This window comes from Exophiala xenobiotica (genome assembly GCF_000835505.1).
Source record: "Exophiala xenobiotica strain CBS 118157 unplaced genomic scaffold supercont1.7, whole genome shotgun sequence".
Classification (NCBI taxonomy): Eukaryota; Fungi; Ascomycota; class Eurotiomycetes; order Chaetothyriales; family Herpotrichiellaceae; genus Exophiala; species Exophiala xenobiotica.
In genome coordinates this window covers 3554346-3575451 of record NW_013562488.1, presented here as the reverse complement: position 1 = coordinate 3575451, position 21106 = coordinate 3554346, and the positions used below count along the sequence as shown (strand labels likewise).

General features: G+C 51.5%; 8 protein-coding genes across 9 annotated transcripts; 5 read left to right on the top strand and 3 right to left on the bottom strand.

Annotated features, from left to right (window-relative positions):
* Positions 1–160: 160 nt before the first annotated feature.
* PV05_12047 (uncharacterized protein) lies at positions 161–2067 on the top strand (the record flags this gene model as incomplete). The annotated part of the gene is made up of 2 exons (XM_013455591.1): positions 161–1612; positions 1663–2067. 2 exons carry the CDS (start codon positions 161–163, stop codon positions 2065–2067), a joined length of 1857 nt encoding a protein of 618 aa, XP_013311045.1.
* Positions 2068–2524: 457 nt separating this feature from the next.
* PV05_12046 (uncharacterized protein) lies at positions 2525–4519 on the top strand. Its single transcript, XM_013455590.1, has 5 exons — positions 2525–2848; positions 2894–3192; positions 3243–3702; positions 3749–4031; positions 4080–4519. The coding sequence occupies exons 1-5, from the start codon at positions 2755–2757 to the stop codon at positions 4450–4452; spliced, it is 1509 nt and encodes a 502-aa protein (XP_013311044.1). The 5' UTR covers positions 2525–2754; the 3' UTR covers positions 4453–4519.
* A 534-nt stretch (positions 4520–5053) lies between these two features.
* Positions 5054–6135, top strand: PV05_12045 (uncharacterized protein; the record flags this gene model as incomplete). The annotated part of the gene is made up of 2 exons (XM_013455589.1): positions 5054–5888; positions 5936–6135. The coding sequence occupies 2 exons, from the start codon at positions 5054–5056 to the stop codon at positions 6133–6135; spliced, it is 1035 nt and encodes a 344-aa protein (XP_013311043.1).
* Positions 6136–7289: 1154 nt separating this feature from the next.
* PV05_12044 (phosphoenolpyruvate synthase) lies at positions 7290–10056 on the top strand. The gene has a single exon (XM_013455588.1). It carries the CDS (start codon positions 7308–7310, stop codon positions 9894–9896), a length of 2589 nt encoding a protein of 862 aa, XP_013311042.1. The 5' UTR covers positions 7290–7307; the 3' UTR covers positions 9897–10056.
* On the bottom strand, positions 9934–11358 carry PV05_12043 (L-lactate dehydrogenase). Its single transcript, XM_013455587.1, has 3 exons — positions 10901–11358; positions 10622–10851; positions 9934–10562 (listed from the first exon to the last, which is right to left on the bottom strand). The coding sequence occupies exons 1-3, from the start codon at positions 11151–11153 to the stop codon at positions 10101–10103; spliced, it is 945 nt and encodes a 314-aa protein (XP_013311041.1). The 5' UTR covers positions 11154–11358; the 3' UTR covers positions 9934–10100.
* Positions 11359–11476: 118 nt separating this feature from the next.
* On the top strand, positions 11477–15114 carry PV05_12042. Of its 2 annotated transcripts, XM_013455585.1 has the most exons (2): positions 11477–13923; positions 14009–15114. In XM_013455585.1, the coding sequence occupies exons 1-2, from the start codon at positions 11808–11810 to the stop codon at positions 14038–14040; spliced, it is 2148 nt and encodes a 715-aa protein (XP_013311039.1). In that variant the 5' UTR covers positions 11477–11807; the 3' UTR covers positions 14041–15114. The 2 variants fall into 2 exon arrangements, with proteins under 2 accessions (XP_013311039.1, XP_013311040.1); XM_013455586.1 differs by having other exon boundaries at positions 11477–15114.
* Positions 15115–15271: 157 nt separating this feature from the next.
* Positions 15272–16576, bottom strand: PV05_12041 (uncharacterized protein; the record flags this gene model as incomplete). Its single annotated transcript, XM_013455584.1, has 1 exon — positions 15272–16576. One exon carries the CDS (start codon positions 16574–16576, stop codon positions 15272–15274), a length of 1305 nt encoding a protein of 434 aa, XP_013311038.1.
* A 196-nt stretch (positions 16577–16772) lies between these two features.
* On the bottom strand, positions 16773–18647 carry PV05_12040 (uncharacterized protein). Its single transcript, XM_013455583.1, has 4 exons — positions 17878–18647; positions 17710–17829; positions 17430–17651; positions 16773–17377 (listed from the first exon to the last, which is right to left on the bottom strand). The coding sequence occupies exons 1-4, from the start codon at positions 18341–18343 to the stop codon at positions 17070–17072; spliced, it is 1116 nt and encodes a 371-aa protein (XP_013311037.1). The 5' UTR covers positions 18344–18647; the 3' UTR covers positions 16773–17069.
* Positions 18648–21106: the final 2459 nt, after the last annotated feature.

Sequence of the window (21106 nt, the reverse complement as noted above, 5' to 3'; positions counted from 1 at the left end):
ATGTGGAGAACGATTGTTCATCGGTGGGTGGATCTAAACACCGGGATCTTGCCACAACTCTATCTTCGATTGTAGATGGCTCGACTATTCCATTGTCAATTTTACGACTTCTTAAGAGACAATCCTCGTCGTACGCTCTCACCGAGCACGTCACAGCAACATGGCGCTCTCAATACCTTTCACCGATGTCCAGATCAAGTCGGACTTCTGGGACGACATCATCAAAGTTTCTCGAAAACAAAGCCTGGAAATTATTTACCAGAAGCTCAAGTCATACGGACAATGGGATGCTATGCACCTTAAGTGGAAGCCAGGCGACGCCGGCGTGACTCCTGATATTCTGTGGGACAGCGACGTTGGCAAATACGTGGAAGCCGCATCGTACGCTTTATACCATGAAGAGGACCCTGAGACGAGGGCCAGAGTCAATGAAGGCATAGACATGATCATCAAAGCACAACAAGATGACGGCTATATTGGAATCTACCATACCCTAGTTCAACCAGGAAAGCGGTGGTCAAGCCTGGCACACAATCTGGAGCTCTACGGAGGTGGCCATATCTTGGAGGCAGCCATCACGCATCATCTCGCATCAGGACGGCCAAAAGATGACCAGTTTCTCGCAGCTATGGAACGATATGTCGAGCTGCTAAAGAAGGTCTTCGGCGAGGACAAATTGCTTAACTATCCTGGCCACCAAGAAATCGAGCTGGCTTTGATGCGTCTTTACGACATTACCGGTGATCGAAGCTTGGTTGATCTGGCCAAGTTTTTCATCGAGGAGCGAGGTCGAACCGATGCACCCCGTAAAGGCCATGCTTGGGATATTGCTGCTGTAAAGAGGGGCGATGATCCTGAGACCTTCTTCCCATACTACTGGCCCCGACCTCGTTGTTACTGGCACATGCAAGCGCATCTTCCGATACGAGAACAGCATGAGATTGTCGGACACTCAGTACAAGCAATGTACTGGCTCTCTTCTGTTTTGGATGTCGCTCTCGCAACTGGTGAGGATAGCTACCTCGAAGTTGTGGACCGACTCTGGAAGAACATGGTTGACCGCAAGATGTATGTCACTGGCGGTATCGGCAGCGTCCATATCTACGAAGGGTTTGGCCCTGAGTACGACCTTCCGAACGAGACTTCGTACGCCGAAACATGTGCCGCAATTGGCGTAATGTACTTGGCTCAACGGAAATTGAAAGTCAAGACCGAGGCAGCGGTGGCAGATATCCTCGAATTGTCCATGTACAATGCCATGCTTGCCGGGCTCAGTCTCGACGGCAAGACTTTCAACTACGACAACCCGTTGGCGACGGTCAACTGCTCGCACAGCCGCAGTGACTGGTTCAAAGTGTTCTGCTGTCCCTCCAATATCTGTCGAACCCTCAACTCCCTGGGTGGCTATCTATACGGCTTGGACGAATCTGACAAAGCTGTTCGCCTCACTGCGCATACGTACGTTGGAGGGACAGTACGTGCGGGCAAAACATTGTGGAAAGTGCAAACGGAGTGGCCCTGGAGCGGCAAGACAACTTTCTCTGCTACAGAAAGCTCTGAGGAGAAGACGATTCTGCGACTCCGTATCCCTGGCTGGGCCAAGCAATATGAGGTATGCCTATTATGAAGAAGACCGAAACCAGACTGACTCAAAGTTTGCAGATCAAAGTGAACGGACAAGTAACCAGCGCTGAAGTCCAGGACGGATATGCGTCACTTCCCATCCGCAGTTACAACACCCAAGACGTCGTGGAATTTACCGTCCCCATGGTGCCGCAAAGAATCGAATCACATCGGCTTGTGCATCAGAACAGGAATTGCATTGCGTTGCGACGTGGCCCTTTCATCTACGCCCTTGAGTCCGTCGACCAAGACCCGGCGCTTAAAGACCTCCGGCTCGCGCGAATTGATCCTTCGGCAAAGATTCAGGATTTGCAGATGAATATTGACGGCAAATCGATCGTCGGTTTGAAGACTCGAGGTTGGGCTCTGAAGGTTCCACAGAATCCTCGGGCATCTCGCGACGAAGCAGACACGAAAAAGAAGATGGAACCTCAGTCGAGCTGAAATTTATTCCATATTTTGCATGGGCGAACCGTGGCCCGAGTGATATAAGAGTCTGGATTCAGAAAGCGGGAGATTTGAGTAGATAATCTTACTGTTCAAAACATATCAACCACTAGTAGTATTGTCGGGGCCATCATAATTCAAGCGGTGGTCATTTTGGCTGTGATGCGTGTCGTGCTAACAGTCACAATGAGAGTTATCGTCCATAGACAGCGGAAGGATAGGGCGAAATGTCCACCGGAGAGCAGATGGTGACAAGTTGTGCCGGTTTTGCCGGGCTCTCCAATGTTTTCCACCCGCAATATGGAGGCTGCCCCCACTCCTGTCCCGGCTTGATAGCTTTTTCAGTCTCCCTAATCTGATAGTAGCCTAGTTGACGGTGGTCCAACCCGATATTACGGTTCCCGTGCCGTTTGCCTGGGCGTCCTTTCGTTCTAATCCTTCCAGTCTTTTCCCACGCTTGTCAACAGTGCTCTGGAGCCTCCGCAATATGAGAATCTGACTCTCCGCATCAGGAGACACGATCTTTCCGCCGGAGAACATCCCAAAACGGATGATTTCGTCCCTGATGTGTGGTGTATAAAGTACAGCAAGGCCACGTTCCAGAATCCTGGCACCACTTGACCTATCACATATTGATCCTTCTCGCTTCGACTGTTCTTCCGAAGAGTTACACCTGCTGCAGTCATGGGTCTCGATGTTGCTTCGTCCAGTTTCTGGTACATGGTGCTATGCGCCGGGGTAGCAGGGGTGTCAGGTCTGATGTTCGGATATGACAGCGGTAGGTGACCAGGACAATTGCAACGGCAGGCCTGACCAGTAGCAGGTATCATCACGGACACCATTGCGCAAACCCAATTTCTCGATTACTTCAACAATCCCACTTCATCCATCATCGGGACAATCGTGGCAATGTTGCAAGCTGGAGCGGCGATTGGAGCAGGTATTGCAGCACCCATCAACGACAAATGGGGACGCAAGAAGTCAATGATAGTTGGTGCAGCCTTTGGCATTGTTGGTGCAGCTCTCCAGGCCGGCGCTGTTTCAACCGCAATGCTTATCGTTGGTCGGCTGATCATTGGCTTTGCTATCGGTATTTTGACCATGGTGGTGCCTGTCTACCAGGTATATGAAGCCTTCCTGGAATCCCCTGCAAACAATGCTGACATAGCCAGGCCGAAATCGCACCACCCCATGAACGAGCCTTTCTCATGAGTGTCGAATCTATCATGACCGCCCTTGGGTACGTCATTGCAAACTGGGTCGGATATGGAGCATCGTTCTCCAAGACGTCATTCCAATGGCGTTTTCCTCTTGCTGTCCAAGTCCTCTTCGCTTTGCTGGTGTTCTGCGCGGCACCATTCCTCCCAGAATCACCACGTTGGTTGATCGAGCAGGGCCAGGAAGACCACGCTTTCGACTTGGTCAAAAAGCTTCACTTCACTGGACAGAATTCCGTCTTCATTCAGCGAGAATTCCAGGAGATGCGGGACCAGATTCTGGCCGAGAAGGAACAGACTGTCCGATCTTACAAGGATGTCTTCACGAAGCCAACATGGAGGCGACGTGTTTTGCTTGCCTGTGGCGTCTGGATCGGGGTCTCCCTGTCGGGTATTACTGTTGTGAATTTCTATCGTGAGTGCAATGGGTGCGATACTCGGGCGAAGCTGACTGAATGCAGTGAACACATTCATCAAGAATCTCGGCTTTTCGACGCACAAGTCCCTCCTTCTCACCGGAATTTATGGCTTCGCTGGCCCCATTTCGTGCTTTGTTGCCATGATCTTCCTCGATCGTCTCCCGCGCGTCAAGATGCTCTGGGGTGGTAATGTCGGACTTGCGATCATATTGAGCGTCCTCACTGGCTTGACCAGCCATTCCCAGAAGACTGGCAATTCAGCAGCAGGAGCCGCTGGCATTGCAATGCTGTTCTTGTACTCCATCGTATATTCTGCTACATATGGGTGAGTGAACCACGCCCATAAGCACAGTCACTTGACTAACCTTGCCAGCCCGATTTCTTGGATCTATCCGGTCGAGATCTTTCCCATGCAAATTCGATCAATTGGGTTTTCCATCTCCTCGGTCGTCAATTACGCCGTAATGGTCATGTTCTCCCAGGTATCTCCGATCGGCTTCAGCAACATCGGCTATAAATACTACATCTTCTTCATCTGCAGCAACATATTCTCAGCAGTGGTAGTTTTCATTTTCTACCCTGAAACCAAGGGCAAATCTCTTGAACAGATGGATGAGCTGTTTGGTGATCAGCTTGTGCCTCACGCGTTGGATGATCCCAAGGCTGCTGAGTTGATGCACGTCGAGAGCCACAAAGGAGAGCAAGGGGAGGTGACAATTTCTGAAAACACCACTTCTGGGAGATGAGAGACCGGAACAGGAAGAAGTCGACGGTCCGGAGGATCAAAAGCTGTTGAAATAGATTTGAGATGAGAATTGAAGATATATTGTCCGACTCCGGTATCGAAAGTTTGGCGCTGTCATAATAATACCAATACACTTTTGGAAATCTGAAGCAGAAGGGTTCTTCTGGCATATCCACAACAGGCAATGCATTCACTCTCGGTCTTCCTATAAATCCGCAAGTATCTGAGGTGAATTGATGATTGACCTTGCATATGCATATGCATTCGGAGTTAGGAGATAATGAACAATCTCGTCGACTGCGAACAAGCAGACCGACAATGCAGCACATTGGGACAAGCACCAAACCAATTGAACGCCGCAGAAACCAGATTGGGGATTCGACTGGGCTACTGGATGCTGGGACGGCATTAATGACATCTTTAGACCCACCCAATTCGACTCCTGCTAGAGTGTCGGCTGTCAACGATGTCCTCGGTCCCGATAGTCGATCATCCGGAGTCGAATGCGCCCCTGTAAACGATATTCGTCGTCACAGTTGAGGTAGATAAATATCGCTGGGAATGGTCGAGGATATTCGGACATCCATAAGTTGTCTTCTATGATGGCAAGCAAATTTCCCCAGCGAAAGATCGGTGACAGGTTCGTTTCTGCAATAGGGCTAGGATGCATGAGCCTGTCCATTCATTCATCAGCTGGTGTTCCTGACGTGCAAGAGTCGCTGAAAGTCCTCACCGCTGCGGCCGATCTCGGCATCAACTTCTGGGTCACCAGCGACACGTATGGTGCCGGCCACAACGAGGATATCCTTGGCAGGTGGTTCAAAGAGACCGGCCGCCGCGACGAGATCTTTCTTGCAACCAAGTTTGGGACGAAACGCTCGGACGGAAAGCTGGTGCTCGACAGTACACCAGACCACGTCAAAGCAGCATGCGCAGCAAGTCTTGAACGCCTGCAGACTGACCATATTGACATGTATCTTCAACATCGTGTGGATCCAGAGACACCGATCGAGGAGACTGTACAGGCCATGGTCGAGCTGAAGGAAGAAGGGAAGATCAATCAACTGGGTCTTTCCGAGTGCTCAGCCCGGACGTTGCAGCGAGCCCACAAGGTCCACCCCATCGAAGGAGTCGAAATCGAGTTTTCGCCCTTGGCGCTTGATATCGAGTCACCTGAAACCAACTTTCTCAGAACGGCCAGAGACCTTGGCGTCAAGATCATACCGTATTCACCGCTTGGACGAGGCTTCACCACTGGAGCGATGAAGAGTAGAGAAGACTTCGATGTGAAAGACCACCGCAGGATGCATCCTCGATTCTCGGACGAAAACTTTGCGAGCAACCTAAAAATTGTGGAAGGGTTGGCGTCGATGGCAAAGGAGAAAGGCTGCAGGCCGGGGCAGCTGACTTTGGCATGGGTGCTAGCTCAAGGCGATGGTGAGGAGCATTCTGTATCAGATGATTACCTTTGCTGACACTCGCAGATTTCATACCAATTCCAGGCACAAAGCATGTCGAGTACCTGAAGGAGAATGCAGATGCTGTGAAAGTCGAGCTGTCCCAGGAGGATGATAAAAAAATAAGAAAGATAATCGAGGACGTTGGGGGAGTCAAAGGCGCTCGTTACCCTGAGGCGTACCTTTCCTGGTGTTTCGGCGACAGTCCAGAACTCGGAAACCAGTGAGACATGCCAGCCCCAGACTTGAGTCAGGCTATATAGTCAGTAGAGGCCATTATACTTGGCGCATTTGTTGCTCCACATCTTCAGAGGTCTCCCCCAGCGTGTGTTTCCTCCTTCTCAGAGGTGCGATCGTATGCAAGCGAGAGACATCGATAGACGAAGGAAGAACGGAGTATCAGGCACTCGATCGGACGGAGAAGGCGGCGTGGATAGATGTGAAAGTGGGCATTGCAGTCCATCTCTTCTGTCGCTTCTCAGATAGATTTGTGAGGGACACACATACGAGGAGGATACCACAACATTGTGCTGAGGCATTCGAGGTGTCAACGCCCAAGCATAAGAGTCCTGCTATAGCGCAAACATGGCAGACCCAATTCCTTTAGCCGGCTTTTGGCCTGTTCGGTTGCGACGAGTATCGGGCATTTTCTCTTCCATTCATCTCGGTACCAACTGTGGCAGCAGATGAGCGCACTTCCGTCGAGGCTCGAAGCAGAGATGCGCTTTGCGGCGCTTCAGACGAGTGTAGGGGAAAGATTAATGTGCGGGTCGGTCGGCGTAAGCAAGTACGAACAAGGGCAGATTGCTTTTCGGGTTAGCAAGGTCAGCATAGGAAAGCAACGGTTAAAGAATCGACTAGGAGAAGAGAAGTCAAAGCCTGATCTTCATGATAAAACAAGGTACAGTAATTGTACCGTGGGTGGAACTTGGACAGGTCGAAGCCCATTGTCATGTAAAGTTGGCTGCGGTGAGGGTTGAAACTTGAGGGCAGCTTCCAGAGTACAGTACGTGAGCGCAATCACGTGCTCCCACGTTATCACGTGCTTTGGTTCGTACCTCGGTCCTCCTTGTCGGCGATCAACTATTTCAACTTCACTTCAACTTCACCATTACGGAATACCAACAATCTCATTGAGCTACATCTCGAAATGGCCATCAATCTTCTCTTCACCTAGAGAACAGCAAGATCACCGGACCTTGATTCATATTATGCTATGCAGCGGAAAAATTATGTAAGTGAAACTGGTTCTTCCTCCCTGGTGACAGGCGTCGTGTTCCTCACCTGATACAAGCCTGATGTTCACTTCTCGTGTCGGTCCCATGGCGGTCCCATGGCATCATAGCTTCCGCGAGTATCCCGAGGCTCTCGCCGCCTGAATGTGCCGCTGCGCATAAATATGATGAGAGTGTTTTTGATCCGAATCTGCGCTTTCGTTTCTATCCCTAGCCACAATATCAAGATACGACCCACTACTTTTCTACAATATTACTTTTTCTCCTCTTCGACATTTCCAGAATATCTTGAACCCCATTTCAGCTCCTCTGAAAGTATCACATTTACGCAAGTATTCCCAGAGATGAACAACATCAACAAATCTCCAGTTTTTGTCCGCAATTTTGAACATTTGGTGCGCCAGGATGTTGCGTTGGTCGGTGGGAAGAACTCCTCCTTGGGAGAAATGATCGGTGCTCTCACAGCGAAAGGTATCTCGGTGCCACCAGGATTCGCAACGACTTCCAACACCTACTGGCACTACGTCGATGCCAACAATATCCGGGAGAAAATGACCAAACTCATCGGCGAATGGCAGTCGGCCAAGACCAGCCTCGCTGATACCGGCAAGGAAGTGCGAAATCTCTTTCTGCGCGGAGACTGGCCAGATGATGCAGCAGCTGCCATCAAGACCGCCTACCAAGAGCTTTCAGCCAAAGCTGGCACGAAAAACCTAGGTGTTGCCGTTCGCTCCAGCGCAACTGCCGAAGATTTACCCGATGCGAGCTTTGCTGGCCAGCAAGAGACCTTCCTCAACATTTCCGGCGAAGACGCCCTCTTGAACGCCTGTCGACGCTGCTATGCCTCACTCTTCACCGACAGAGCCATCAGCTATCGCCAAACCAAACACTTCGATCACATGAAGGTGGCGCTATCGATTGGCGTACAGCAGATGGTTCGATCGGACCTTAGCGGCTCCGGCGTCATGTTCTCCCTCGATACTGAAAGCGGCTTCGACAGGGTTGTGCTCATCAATGCAGCGTGGGGACTGGGCGAGAACATTGTCCAAGGCACTGTCAACCCGGACGAGTATCAGGTTTACAAGCCCCTGCTTGTCAATCCCGAGTACGTTCCTATCATCGAAAAGAAACGCGGTGAGAAGGAGGTCAAGATGATATATGGAGACGAACACATGCCGACTCGCAATGTACCCACCTCAAAGCATGAGCGCGCCTCGTTCGTCCTCAACGACTCGGAAATTCTCCAGTTGGCAACCTGGGCATGCACAATCGAGCAGCATTACGGCTGCCCCATGGACATTGAATGGGCCAAGGACGGCGTTTCAGGCGACTTATTTATCGTCCAGGCACGTCCGGAAACCGTCCAGGCGCGTCGTGAAGCGGGCGTCTTCAAGACATACAAGCTCGGCAAGAAAGGCCGGGTGCTTACGACAGGGCTGTCAGTCGGCGAGGCGGCTGTCACAGGACGTCTTTGTCTGCTCGAAACAGCCAAAGACATCGACAAGTTCATCGACGGCTCGATCCTGGTGACAGAGACGACCGATCCGGATTGGGTGCCGATTATGAAGCGTGCTGCAGCCATCATTACCGACCACGGCGGCCGAACATCGCATGCTGCCATCGTTAGTCGAGAACTTGGCGTTCCGGCCGTCGTCGGTACAGGCAATGCCACCTACCTCCTACACACCGGGAGGGATGTGACTGTAAGCTGCGCAGAAGGCGACGAAGGCTTCGTCTACGACGGGATTGCCGATATCACAACCAAGGAACTGGATGTGACTGGTCTCCCGCCCACTCGCACCAAGATCATGCTCAATCTAGCCAACCCAGCATCAGCTTACCGCTGGTGGCGACTCCCCGCCGACGGTATCGGCCTTGCACGCATGGAGTTCGTCGTCAGCAACCATATTCAGGTGCATCCGATGGCGCTTGTCCGCTTTGACCACCTCAAGGACGAAAAGGCCAAGCAAGAAATTGCCAGACTGACCAAAGGCTACGCAGACAAGCCCGAGTATTTCGTCGACAAGCTCGCACGGGGCCTTGCCTGCCTGTGTGCTGCTGTTTATCCCAAGCCTGCAATCATTCGTTTGAGTGACTTCAAGACCAACGAGTACGCCAACCTTGTGGGCGGCGAAGAGTTTGAGCCCAAAGAAGAAAACCCAATGTTAGGGTTCCGTGGCGCCTCACGCTATTACTCGCCACGCTACAAGGAAGGCTTCGCACTTGAATGCAGAGCCATCAAGCGCCTACGCGAGGAGATGGGCTTTACAAATGCCATTGTAATGGTCCCATTCTGTCGTACGGTCGGCGAGGCCGCAAAAGTGCTCCGGGTCATGTCCGAGAATGGACTGACCCGCGGTGAGAATGGACTACAGGTCTATGTCATGTGCGAGATCCCTTCCAACGTCATTCTAGCGGCCGAATTCACAAAGCACTTTGACGGCTTCTCCATTGGCTCCAACGACTTGACCCAGCTAACCCTCGGCGTCGACCGCGATTCCGGCGAGCTTGCCGATCTCTTCGATGAGCAGGACAAGGCGGTCAAATGGATGATCTCAACAGTTATCACTGAAGCTCGCAAGGCTGGCCGCAAGATTGGACTTTGCGGACAGGCTCCGAGCAATCATCCCGAATTTGCGGCATTCCTGGTGGATTGTGGTATCAATTCGGTCTCTGTCAGCCCGGACAGTTTCCTTGAAGTCAAGAAGCATGTGATTGCGAGTGAAAAAGCAGAAATCAACGGGACTGGATGATCTTTACGACGACGGTGGATTCATGGTAAGTTTAGGATGGTGGTTGGATGATTATTTTATAGTTCCTATGATTCAAAACAAAGGCATATTGGGCCACATGAGTGAATCATGCCATTTGAGCGATGATCCAAATAATGAATACAAAACACTTCCGAGATCATGATCCCATAACGCCTTATTATATTCTTCAACGGCCCAGTGGCATCATAGTGCAGCCATCCCACTGACTTTATCCTCCTCCGTAAAATCCTGCACAATCTCTTTGACCGCGTCGCCGGATTCCTGCAACTTTGCCTTCTCACCCGTCGTCAGCGGCAAATGGACTGTATGCACAATTCCCTTTCTCCCGAGCACCACTGGCAGACTCAAGCAGCATCCCAGGTCGGGTTGAAAGTGGCTGACGGGCCGAACATCACGTTTGTTGAACAAGATTGACGAGCAAATACCGGCGACAATCGAGCCAATGCCAAAAGCAATCGAGCCTTTGGCTTTGACAATGTGTTGCGCTTCATGTTTGCATTCTTCGGCAAGATGTACGCGATTGAGAGTTTCGGGAGCGATTGCTTTGTCTATGGGCACTCCGGCAATCGATGCACATGACCAGGCCACGAATTGGGAGTCTCCGTGCTCGCCCAGGACGTATGCGTTGATATGATTGCTTGAAATCTACGAGGTCGTGTCAGAGATGTCTGTAATCTCATTCAAGGGAGCCTTCAAACACGTACGTCAAGTTTGCTAGCTAGCAGTCTGCGAAGGCGAACCGAATCGAGAGAAGTACCAGAGCCCATGACTTGACTCCTTGGAAGGCCGGAAACCTCTTGTGCGAGGGTGGTGAGCGCATCAACCGGGTTGGAAACAATCAATAAGACGGTATCTTTGCGAAACGGTTTCATTGCGTTGATGATGCTGCGAAGAACGGCACTGTTCCGCTCGATTGATTGGATTTTGGTCTCTCCTGCGGCCTTGTTCAGCCTTCCCTGTCTCAAGTCTTGTTATTTGCTCACCTATCGTTCGCCTCGACCCTGCTGTGATGACCACAATGTCACACTGACCTGCTTCTTTGTATGTGCCTGATCTGATACGGGTGCTGCTGTTCTCACAAAATGATGCGTCTGAGAGATCACGGACTTGGCCTTCTCTAAGGTCCAGTTTCACGTCCACCAGGAGCAACTCCCCATAGAGTGAACCGTGTAATAATGCGTATGCAGCTGCAGCACCGACCTGGCCAGCACCGATGATAGCAATTTTAGCAGCCATTTGATAGTGTTTGTTCCACGTATGGTATTGATTTGAGATCTGATTCAACCATCTGGACTGCGGGGACTCAGCCCATGCCTCCAGCCTGAATTATACTCATCGAGTAGTAGAAGGTGGTTCGTAGATGGCGTGAAGTTGTGCGTAATGCTGACTGGAAGTTCCCGATGATTGTCACATGTTCACAAGAGCGTTTTACTTCCAACCTAGATCCATCATTCAATCTTTCTCGCGTTCTCGGTGTCAACAGCCGGTTGTGGTGTGATCATGTTGAGCTGTGCACCGGCATCGCACCTTAACTAGATCCGGCCAGAGCGAGGCTCCGACTAGCCACCTGGAGATCCCAGTGACAATCGTGGTTGGAGTCTTCAGCCTTGCGGTCAAGACTGCCACGCTGCTCACTATTGGAAGTAAAATGTTGCACAGATTCCTTCAACTCGTCTCATCGCTAGGCTCCAGCTCAACTGTGCTGTGATCGATAACACTGACGATGAGGCTGTGCAAGTGGCTGTGCTCAAGGCCACCAACTTCCCAGAGTTGGCCCCCAAATCCTCTGACAAAGGGGAAGAAGGAAGCCATCTGAGAGACCGCAGTCAAACTACTGGTAAAGGAGGAACTCGATCTCAACTTTCCTCTCGCCATGATAGCCTCCGCAACATGGCTTCACAGACCGACGAGTCCAAAGACGAATCTCTGCCAGAAATCGAATGCGATCATTGCAGCCGCCGCTTCAAGGCGAACGATCGTTTCTACATTTGTGCTCAATGTTACAACTTTGACCTGTGTCAGGCTTGCGTTCTTAAGGCCGACACCCTGCCAGAAGAGCATGACTTGCGGTGTGGGCTGGTGGATGCCCGAGACCTGAGGAGAACCTTCGTGTCTGGACCTTCTCCATCAGAGTTCAAAACCCTGATCGACAACGCCAAATCCGATCCAAATTTCAAACTGCCAGCTTCTGCCCAAAACTTCCTCTCACGTGGCGCAACTCACGGCATTGAAGGTTCAGTTGTTGAGAGGCTGGCAGCTCTGGAGAGCTATCAAGCGCCGTCCCCAAAAGAACCAGCCACCTCCAGATCTGTGAGCAATGACTACTCAATGTACCAAGAACTCGACCGACAAAAGAAGGACATTCGACTGATCTTGCTACTCAAAGGTCCAGCAAGCGCGCCTGTTACTGCGTTAGTGGGAAGGTTCGCGCACCCTTGGGCTCAAGTTCCATGGACGGCGCTTTCATATTGCTGGGGATCTTTAGACGAAGTGAGAGAAGTTTACCTTTATCAACTTCGAAACAGGCTGCACGACGGACAAACACCTGACTATAACCAACAGCGCTTTTCATGCACTGCGAGTCTTGAGATCGCATTGCGCGGTGTCCGACGGGAAGACGTTGATCTCTGGCTCTGGGTTGATGCACTTTGTATCAATCAGGGCCATCGTCAAGAGCGAGCATACCAAGTCAGTATCATGTCGGAAATATTCGAGAAGGCAAGTAGAGTTGTCATCTGGCTAGGGTTCACGCAAGAGGAAATGATTTCAGCCAGCTATATCCGAGCATTGGCGCAGGCCAGCAACAACGTGCCAGAAAATGCCAATATTGACCGATCATCTCGTATTGCGGGAGACATCCCTCTCATCAAGAAGATGTTGTTTGATGGAGCCTTTTCTGCAAATGGAAAAACCCTCGACCGGAGTCATGTCCTTCAAAAGATTTCCGAATTCTTTGACAAGCCCTGGTTCAGAAGGGTTTGGGTCCTGCAAGAAGTCTGGTGTGCCGGAAAAGATGTAGTGGCATTGTGTGGACCTAGGATGTCTGTACCATGGTCGGAGATTCTGTTCGCCGACATGTATCTCACGGTCGCATTTTCACTTTTCAAGACGCGAATCGGTGGTTTGAAGGCCCCATGGAGGAATTTCGAAAAGCGGGCCGAATCTCAAGATGCGTCGACTCAGCGCCTGCCAATACTTGAGCTTTTCGAGGCCGTTTGTCATAATTTTGAGGCGAGCGACCAGCGGGACAAGCTCTTTGGACTGCTAACCATGGGTAAAGAGACACACGATATCTGCAACCTCCCCGACCTCATCAGACCAGATTATGGCAAATCCACTGCCCAGGTGTTCATGGATTTCACAAGATGGTGCATTCATCAGGATCAATCATTGGCTGTACTGGGGTATTCGACGTTCATGCGTCAGCCATCGATCTCAAGCACTGAGGCCGATGCTTTGCCATCATGGTCGCTATCGGACAACCCGGCATTCGCTGGTGTAGGCACCAAGCTGTCCACAATCCCGGAGTTCAGGGCATGTGCAAATACGCGCGTCGACATGGAACTGATGAATAACAACCCCGATCCTCGGTTGTTGCCCCTTCGCGGTTACCGCCTGGACACGGTTTCGCACGCGAATGAGCTTTTTTTCCACATCCGGTTTGACCAGGACAATGACCTCTACCTCATGAACAACACCAACACCTGGTATACGGGAGCTGGTGGAGGATTGCATTGGCTCTGGAGGTCTGCCCGGGGGAGAAATGGAAAAGAGGCGAGAGACTGCGAGCCTGTCGAGGGATCGGACCTCTGCACATGTCAGGAAGTCCTGAACCACATCCTGCTGGTGATGACGTGCGGTGGTATGCAAGAGCACGGCGACTGTGATCATAGCAAAGGCACTCATCGAACGCGGTGGCTGGAACCCACAGATTTGTACCCAATGTTCGCCGCGCACTATGTGAAGCACGGTGATGAAAAAGGAGATTTCAAGATGGAATACTTCTGTAAGCATGTCCGCGAAATCCTTCTCCCCCTGGTCGATACCGGCAATGCGGATAAATTGTCTGAATTGATGTTGAAGGCCAGCAGGCGGTCGCTTTTTACGACGAAGAAAAGGGTAGGGCTTTGCCCGCCGGGTACCAAGGTTGACGACGTCGTGGTTGCACTCTTTGGTGGCAAAGCACCATTCGTCCTGCGGCCCCGGGGTGTGGATGACGGAGCTGACAGCCAGACATGGGAATTCATAGGGGAGTGCTTCCTGCTGGACGTGATGCGTGGCGACTTTGTTGAGAGACTGTTGGATCGTAAACAGGCTAGCGAAGTATTCCACCTTCGCTAGACGCTGTGAAGTGCGCTTCTAGTACTTTTGGAGACTCGACAATGGTAACTCCATGCTCTCGGATCCAGCTGTTACAGTGTTGTAGCCGCTGATTCTGATTACAAGAAGGTTGCTTTGGCTATGGTATGAGGATCGTCCGTGTGCAACAGGGTGGAAGAGGGCAATCTGGGCAGCGATTAACTCGCGGCTGGCAAGAGTCTGCCAGAGAGACCCCATCAATTTCAGTGAAGGCAAAAATCAATCATTCGAGCAGATTGCAGCAGTGACGACACTATCAAGGATCCAGTGAAGTCTTGAACTCTTGCCAGACCGCAGGCAGAGGGCGGCGGTCGTGGAATTGCATGTACGCATGGCATCTCCCAGGACTCTGGCTTTGCTTGTGTGCGGACTGGTGTCACCCTCAACCAGCGCTGGGCTACACAGCCTCGGCGTGTATACTCTCTCTTGTAGTCCCTCGCTTAGGATTGGACTGGCTTGTCCTTCTGCGCACGTTCTGGAAGAACGATACTGAAGGCGCAGATGGCATAAGAGTCCGAGAGGCAGACAGATTTGTGGGTTCTTCAGACGAAGGGAACGGCTCACACTGGCAAGGTCGAAGGAGCAGTGATCACCAGTAACAGAAGAATTGATGGGCTCGGTGAGAGGAAAGGACCGCAAGGGACGAAGTACGTCAAAACACTTTTGATTGTTAGCAGCCCGTTTAGAGAAGTCTGAGCATCCGGAATGAGCATGAGACGTCAAGGGTTTGGGGATTGAATGGCGACTTGGATTCCAGAGGCTATGAAGAGCAGAAGATGCGGTAACTAGGTAGGTAGTATGAAAGAGCAGTCCTCGCAGTCTATACGAATAAGCAGCTGAGAGGAAGTATTCCGCCTAGACCCAAACCGGAATAGTTTCATCCCGTAAGCAATTTCTTTGTTGCTCTCCATCTTCATGGCCATGGACACCTCGAGTCGACCATAACCAGTTCCAGCGAGAGTCTTGCAAGCTCAGGTATTGATGATGCCCGACCTCTAACATCTCTTGCCCACCAGAATCGCAGCGGTATCATGGACGGCCACTTCCGCCGAATACGATTGCAGGCAACCCATATCTTGACCAGTCCAAACGTCAGTCACCTCATATGATCCATCACAGAGTCCTGGGATCTCGGACCAAACAGCCTCTTTATGCTGCGCTGTGTCGTTACTTGGATTTAGCATCAATACCAAATGTCCCATCTGCGATGCTCCGGACCAGTATTCAGCAGGAGAGTAAGGATCCCACGTCCAGTCCCATTTGTATGGTGTGGCTGGCGCACCATACACATCATCCTGGTTGAACGCCAACAGATAGTGGTTCTTCAGCAAGTCGATGTTGGTCTGTGACAGGTTGGTCAAGTCCGTGCCGATGAGCAAAGGCGACTTCATTGCTGCCCAAAAGGCAAAATGCGACCTCGTCTCTTCGAATGTTAGGTTCCCATTGCCCACTTCCAGCATGTCTGCATCATTGTGTCCCCAGAAATTGACGCTGTTCAGCTTGAAAGAGTTGATATTCAGGATTCGCGTCACTGCATTCCAATATGGCCCAATGTCGCCAGACATTCGCCAGCTAATGCCAGTCTCGTTTCCCCAGTCATACACGTCGGCATATCCCCAGATACAGAGGGACAGCAACATCTCCCGCTTTTGTGCTGCCAAGGCATCCCGCATGCGGGTGAATCGCTCATACGTGTTGGATGACCGCCAGTCGTATCCTGCTGGTGCCAGGTCGGGATCGAGCTGTTGCGTACAAGTTCCGTTGGCCGTGAGGTTGATGTCAGAACGATCTTGCGTGCAGTATATGAACTGGTCTGTCCAATTGAGAGGATATACGTTGCAGTTGTCCAGTTTGAGGTAATCAATACCCCAAGAAGCGAAGTCACCGGCATCGACATCTTCATATCCCAGACTTGCTGGGTAGCCGGCACACGTTGCATTCCCAGCCGTGCTGTAGATACCCATATTGAGGTTCATACCGTGGACCTTATCGGCAAGCCCATTGATGCCGTCCGGAAAGCGAGTCATGTTTGGCATGATGTGGCCATTCACCCTGCCGGTCTTCTCTGACCAGCAGTCGTCGATATTGACATAGGTGTAACCGGCATCTCGCAAACCGTGATCCACGAGAGCCTGTGCAGCTGCCAAGACCTTATCCTCGTCGATGTCGCAATGATATGCGTTCCACGAGTTCCAGCCAAGCGAAGGGAGTTTGCCTGTGTGCCCATCTGGCATCACATAACCGACGGCCGGATTAAGCACCAGAGCAAAGATCAAGAACAGTGAGGAAGGCGACATCATGGACGAGATGGACGCAGATCAGGACACACTCCCAGGACTGTTGCCGTCCCTTCGCATGTTTTGACTATTGTCTGCGAGTTCACACCTTCCAAATGCAGACAGGCAATGTGATCATGAGGCGGGGGAGCGATGAAGATCATGTATCAATGTTGGACATCAAATGCGGAGTCTGGGCCCATTATGGCATATTATCCAGAGAAAATATCCTGACGAGGTAGACTTCTACGGTATTCGGTGCCAGTTGACCCGAACAGCAGCTTCGTTTTGTATGTCGTTCGTTGTCCGTTGCATAACGAACTGAATGTGTCGGCAATGGCGTGAACACAGGCACCTTTCCCCCACCTGGTTCCGATGCTTCCAAGGGAATGCATACGGGACAGATTGAAACTACTCGGTGGCCTGGGATCCAAGTGATGGGTGCCCATACTGGAAGATGGCAAGTGCACTGAGTGTGAAAGGAATGTTGTTGGCCTGGGCTCCGCTACAATCAACCTCAAAGACTCAATCCCGCACGCTTCCGATGTATGTACATGGCAACATCTTGGAGCCAGATGGGCCAATTTCGGATCCTGATCTTTGTCTCTTCGCTCCTGGGCATGAATATTTGACCACTCCGGCTGGCGAGAACTTGCTCGACGACCGCATCGCTAACGTTGGATGCCGGATCAGTTCTGACACCATGTCTCTGCAGTATATGCTCGAATGGCTTCGTAATGCCAGTGTTGTGCCAGCTCGGATGCACGCAGGTGAGCTGGATACAATCTCCGTTCTCGTACTTGTCGCGAAGTTCGGCGCGTAATCCTGTGAAGATGTCAGTACCTGGATAACAACCACCTATGATCTCAAGCTTCACCTTCGTGGAGGTACAATGCTCCAATCTTTGTGCAAGAATAGTCGACCAATCCCGGAGTCGCAGCAAAGCTTGCCATCGATGCAATGGTGACAATGTGACCCTTCTTTGCTCGCAACATGGCCGGCAGAAATTCTTTGATAAGGATGAAGTGGCATGCGAGGTTGACCTTAAAGACTCTCTCTGTCAATTTGGCATCACTGCCAACTACCGTGGTACCCGTCGCTGCACGTGTCGCATGTAAGCTCGCAGGTCCAACAAGGCATGAAGCGGCAAGTCTTACCAATACCGGCGTTGTTGACCAGCACGCTGGGATCTCCATGCTCCTTCCGAATCTGTTCCGCAATCGACTCGATTGCAGCGAAGTTGGTGAGGTCTAGCTGATAGTAATGCACATCGGGGTCTAAGGCAGGATGTCAGCTAAGTCTCTTGAGGGCTCCAGCACTCATACTCGTTTCAAGCTCTGGGGGTACAGGGCTGATATCCAGAACCACCACCCTGGCGATTTTGCTGAATTCTTTCGTCATCTCGTATCCGAACCCACTGCAGCCTCCTGTGACCACGACCAGCTCAGGTTTGCCCGACGCGCCGAACCTGAAAGGAGCTCCGGCCTTCTTGAAGTGCCACATGTTCAGCGCAAGTCGAGTAAGGGCGTGGTTGATTCTCCTGATGACCCCGATGATAAGGAGAACTTTCAAGGCTTTAACCAGTGTCGCGATTCGGTCGCTCGATAGACCTCTGTCCCTTAGGAAACTCAACAGACGTGTTCGATATTGCGAAGGTGCACGCGTCAGCGCAAACAGCAGGGAACCGGTGAACACGGGCTCGGTAGCGGCATATCTCAGAATACCAAAGGGAAGTGTCACTCCGCTTAAAACGACGCGATTGAGGCGCTCGAGTGGTCCTGGAGTCGCCATTGGGATGGACACTGCAATCGTTGATAATCACAGAATGTTCTCGAGCACAATGGGACGAGGTTGCCACCACGGGGGACAGGTTTTCAGCGCAATTGTATCAGGGAAGGTGACGCTCGTGAGACTCGTCACGCAAAGCTCGGCCTGTTGTATGTCAGGATGTGGTGGGCAATAGAATGCCTGACCGGAGTGAGGAAGTCTGCGCCTTCGGGTGACGACCACAGCAGATATATCTGAGTTGTCGAGGGCGGATGCCTCGGCGTGCTGACTTGGTGATGGTGAGATCCCAGGTTGACCCCGCTTTGAGATGCTGGAAATACTGTCGAGCTGTGTAGAACAATTCCGGCCCCAGCGAGGATGACCTCGGTCTGAACCTCAACACGGCCACCAGGGCGCCTGATTGGGTCCTCCGCATTCTGGGTGACCCAATGACTTGCTCAACAATAGCGCCACTTCCTGGTACTTCAGAATGGAGAAGTGTGGAGATACAGTACAATGCATCTAGGCTCGCCCGTTCTCCATCCTTTGCCATGATGTCGGTCACGGATTAACAATGATCCTGCGGTCAGTAGATTGAATCAGTTCGGCACCAGATGTTTCCTTCTCCCTCTCGCCCAGCCCGGTGGCGAACCTTCAACGACGAAACCCTGATGCCAATTTTGATTGAAATTTGTCCTCCTGGAACCGCCAGACCCTCGGTGACGCACCCGCCCGTGTGCCGGACTGAGAGTCACTCCCAGATAGTAACTTATGTTCCTGGCAAAATGTGCATCGTGGCTCTGTGCATGACGCAGTCAGAAAGGCCTCGTAAAGCCCCTCTTTGAGATTGCAGTCTGGCATCAATTCCTCGAGAAAATTCCTTTCGTTGTCGGTTATTGTCGACATAGAAAGAAAGGTGGTGAACATTTCACTTCCCGAGAAGGAATGTGGGAAGCTGTCATGATCCATGGAGTCTGGAGTATTTGGCAAAAAGGCATCAGCACGTCCAGGCGACCTTTTTGTCTGCACACCTCCAAACATTCTTCCATGTGAAGAAGTAAGGAGCGGCTTTTTCTTCAGGAGATTCGCTGAGACTGCTGGGACAGCATCAGGGGCGAGATGTTTTGGCTGGGTAGGCATGCTTGGTATATCCGGCCCAAAGGATTCGGGAGCAGTTGTGTGAGGCATCATGATACCTTCAAGGCGCTTGGTGTGCGCCGACCGCCATTCGGTAAAGGCTAGCTCTACCTCTACGTCTTCCGATGGTGTTTCAGTTCCCTCCGGCGAAGGGTGTCCGTACAAGTCGAGCTGAGTGAGAGCCACATATTGATTCGGTGCTGTCATCGTATATGAGAAACGCTTGGAGAGACTGGACAACCCATGCAAGTATCTTGAGCTGGCGCTGTTGCACGATGTTGATCGTGGTCATTGGTGAGTGACCCGAATATAGCCTTCAACGTATCCTCAGAGAGCTTCTGTGAGTGGCTTCGTTGCTGATGGGCGGAAACGCGATGCGCAGAATCCTCTAAAAGCCACTACTACACAGGGTCAATCTAAATGCACCTGAGTTTGGTCCGCGCGGAAACGCCATCTTTTCATGATGGCGGCATTATGGTCTTGGTTGAACTGCCGGTGTCCGGCGAATCTCAAACTGCCGGGGCGGACACTGAAGATGATCGATCTTGTCCCTGAGTCACGGGCTCCACTCAGGAAGAACGCTTCGGAACTGATTCCTGACTGCTTGCGCCATGCGGATGGCTAAGGTCAACCACACGACAAGGTTCGCAGGATTAAACGCAAGCAGCAATAACGATGGCGAGGCATAAAGAAGCAAACAACCCCGGAACGAAGAGATGTCCTTGGTTGTCTGTGTCATTCACGGGAATGCTCAGCACATTACTATGCTTGCAGGGCACCCGTTGTCCTTTCCGGCTCTGTATTGCTCGATATTGGTAGCCTTGATATCTATTAGATCTGTGCTGGAGATAATCCATCGATGCCACTCGAGCGCTTCACAACAGGTAGACCACTACGATTACTAATTCTATCGACATAGTATCATATGCCTTGGACTTTATTTCAGAGACGTCCTTTCCGAGCCTCGACCCATAAACCCTCAGCTTCGGCGGTAACGGATCCAGTTTGATCCAAAATCTGAGCCTTTGCAATCCATTTTCGCCCTTCGTTACTCATCAACCAAGACCTCACGATGTAGTTTCCGGGTGTCTTGACAGCCCTCCGGAAGGAGATAGTCAACTTGGCGGTGAAAACAGGGTCTTTTGGACCGCTGACATCCGGCCCAGACTTGAAGGCGCTATTGTAGTGAAACATGATCGTTAGACCTAAGCATTCGTCGAGGATTGCGCACTGTACCCCTCCATGTGCCGTGGATGGGTGGCTATCGACGCCTTTCTCGCCCAGTGCTAAAAGAAAGATCGTATCTGGATTCTGTGGACCATTGGGCCTCCATAGAATGCTCGATTGCACTTCACCGGTGGTCGATTTCGATGTGGTTGGAGACTTTCTGGTGTAGAGATCACGCCGTCGAAGCGTGATCCAATGAGGTATTGTAGATGCTGTGTTCATGGTACGTGACATATAGTAGTCTTCCCCCGTCGATTTTACCAGGCGGGAGTACGTTTGCACCTGGCCGTAGGCAGGGTCATGCAAAAACTGATTCGTCCACCGACAGGAGGAGAAGTGTATGAGCGCTTCTTCCATGTCTGTTTGCTTGCTTAGGCCCTTGGGACATAAGAAGGTCCTACAAACAGGTTGGACAACAGAGTG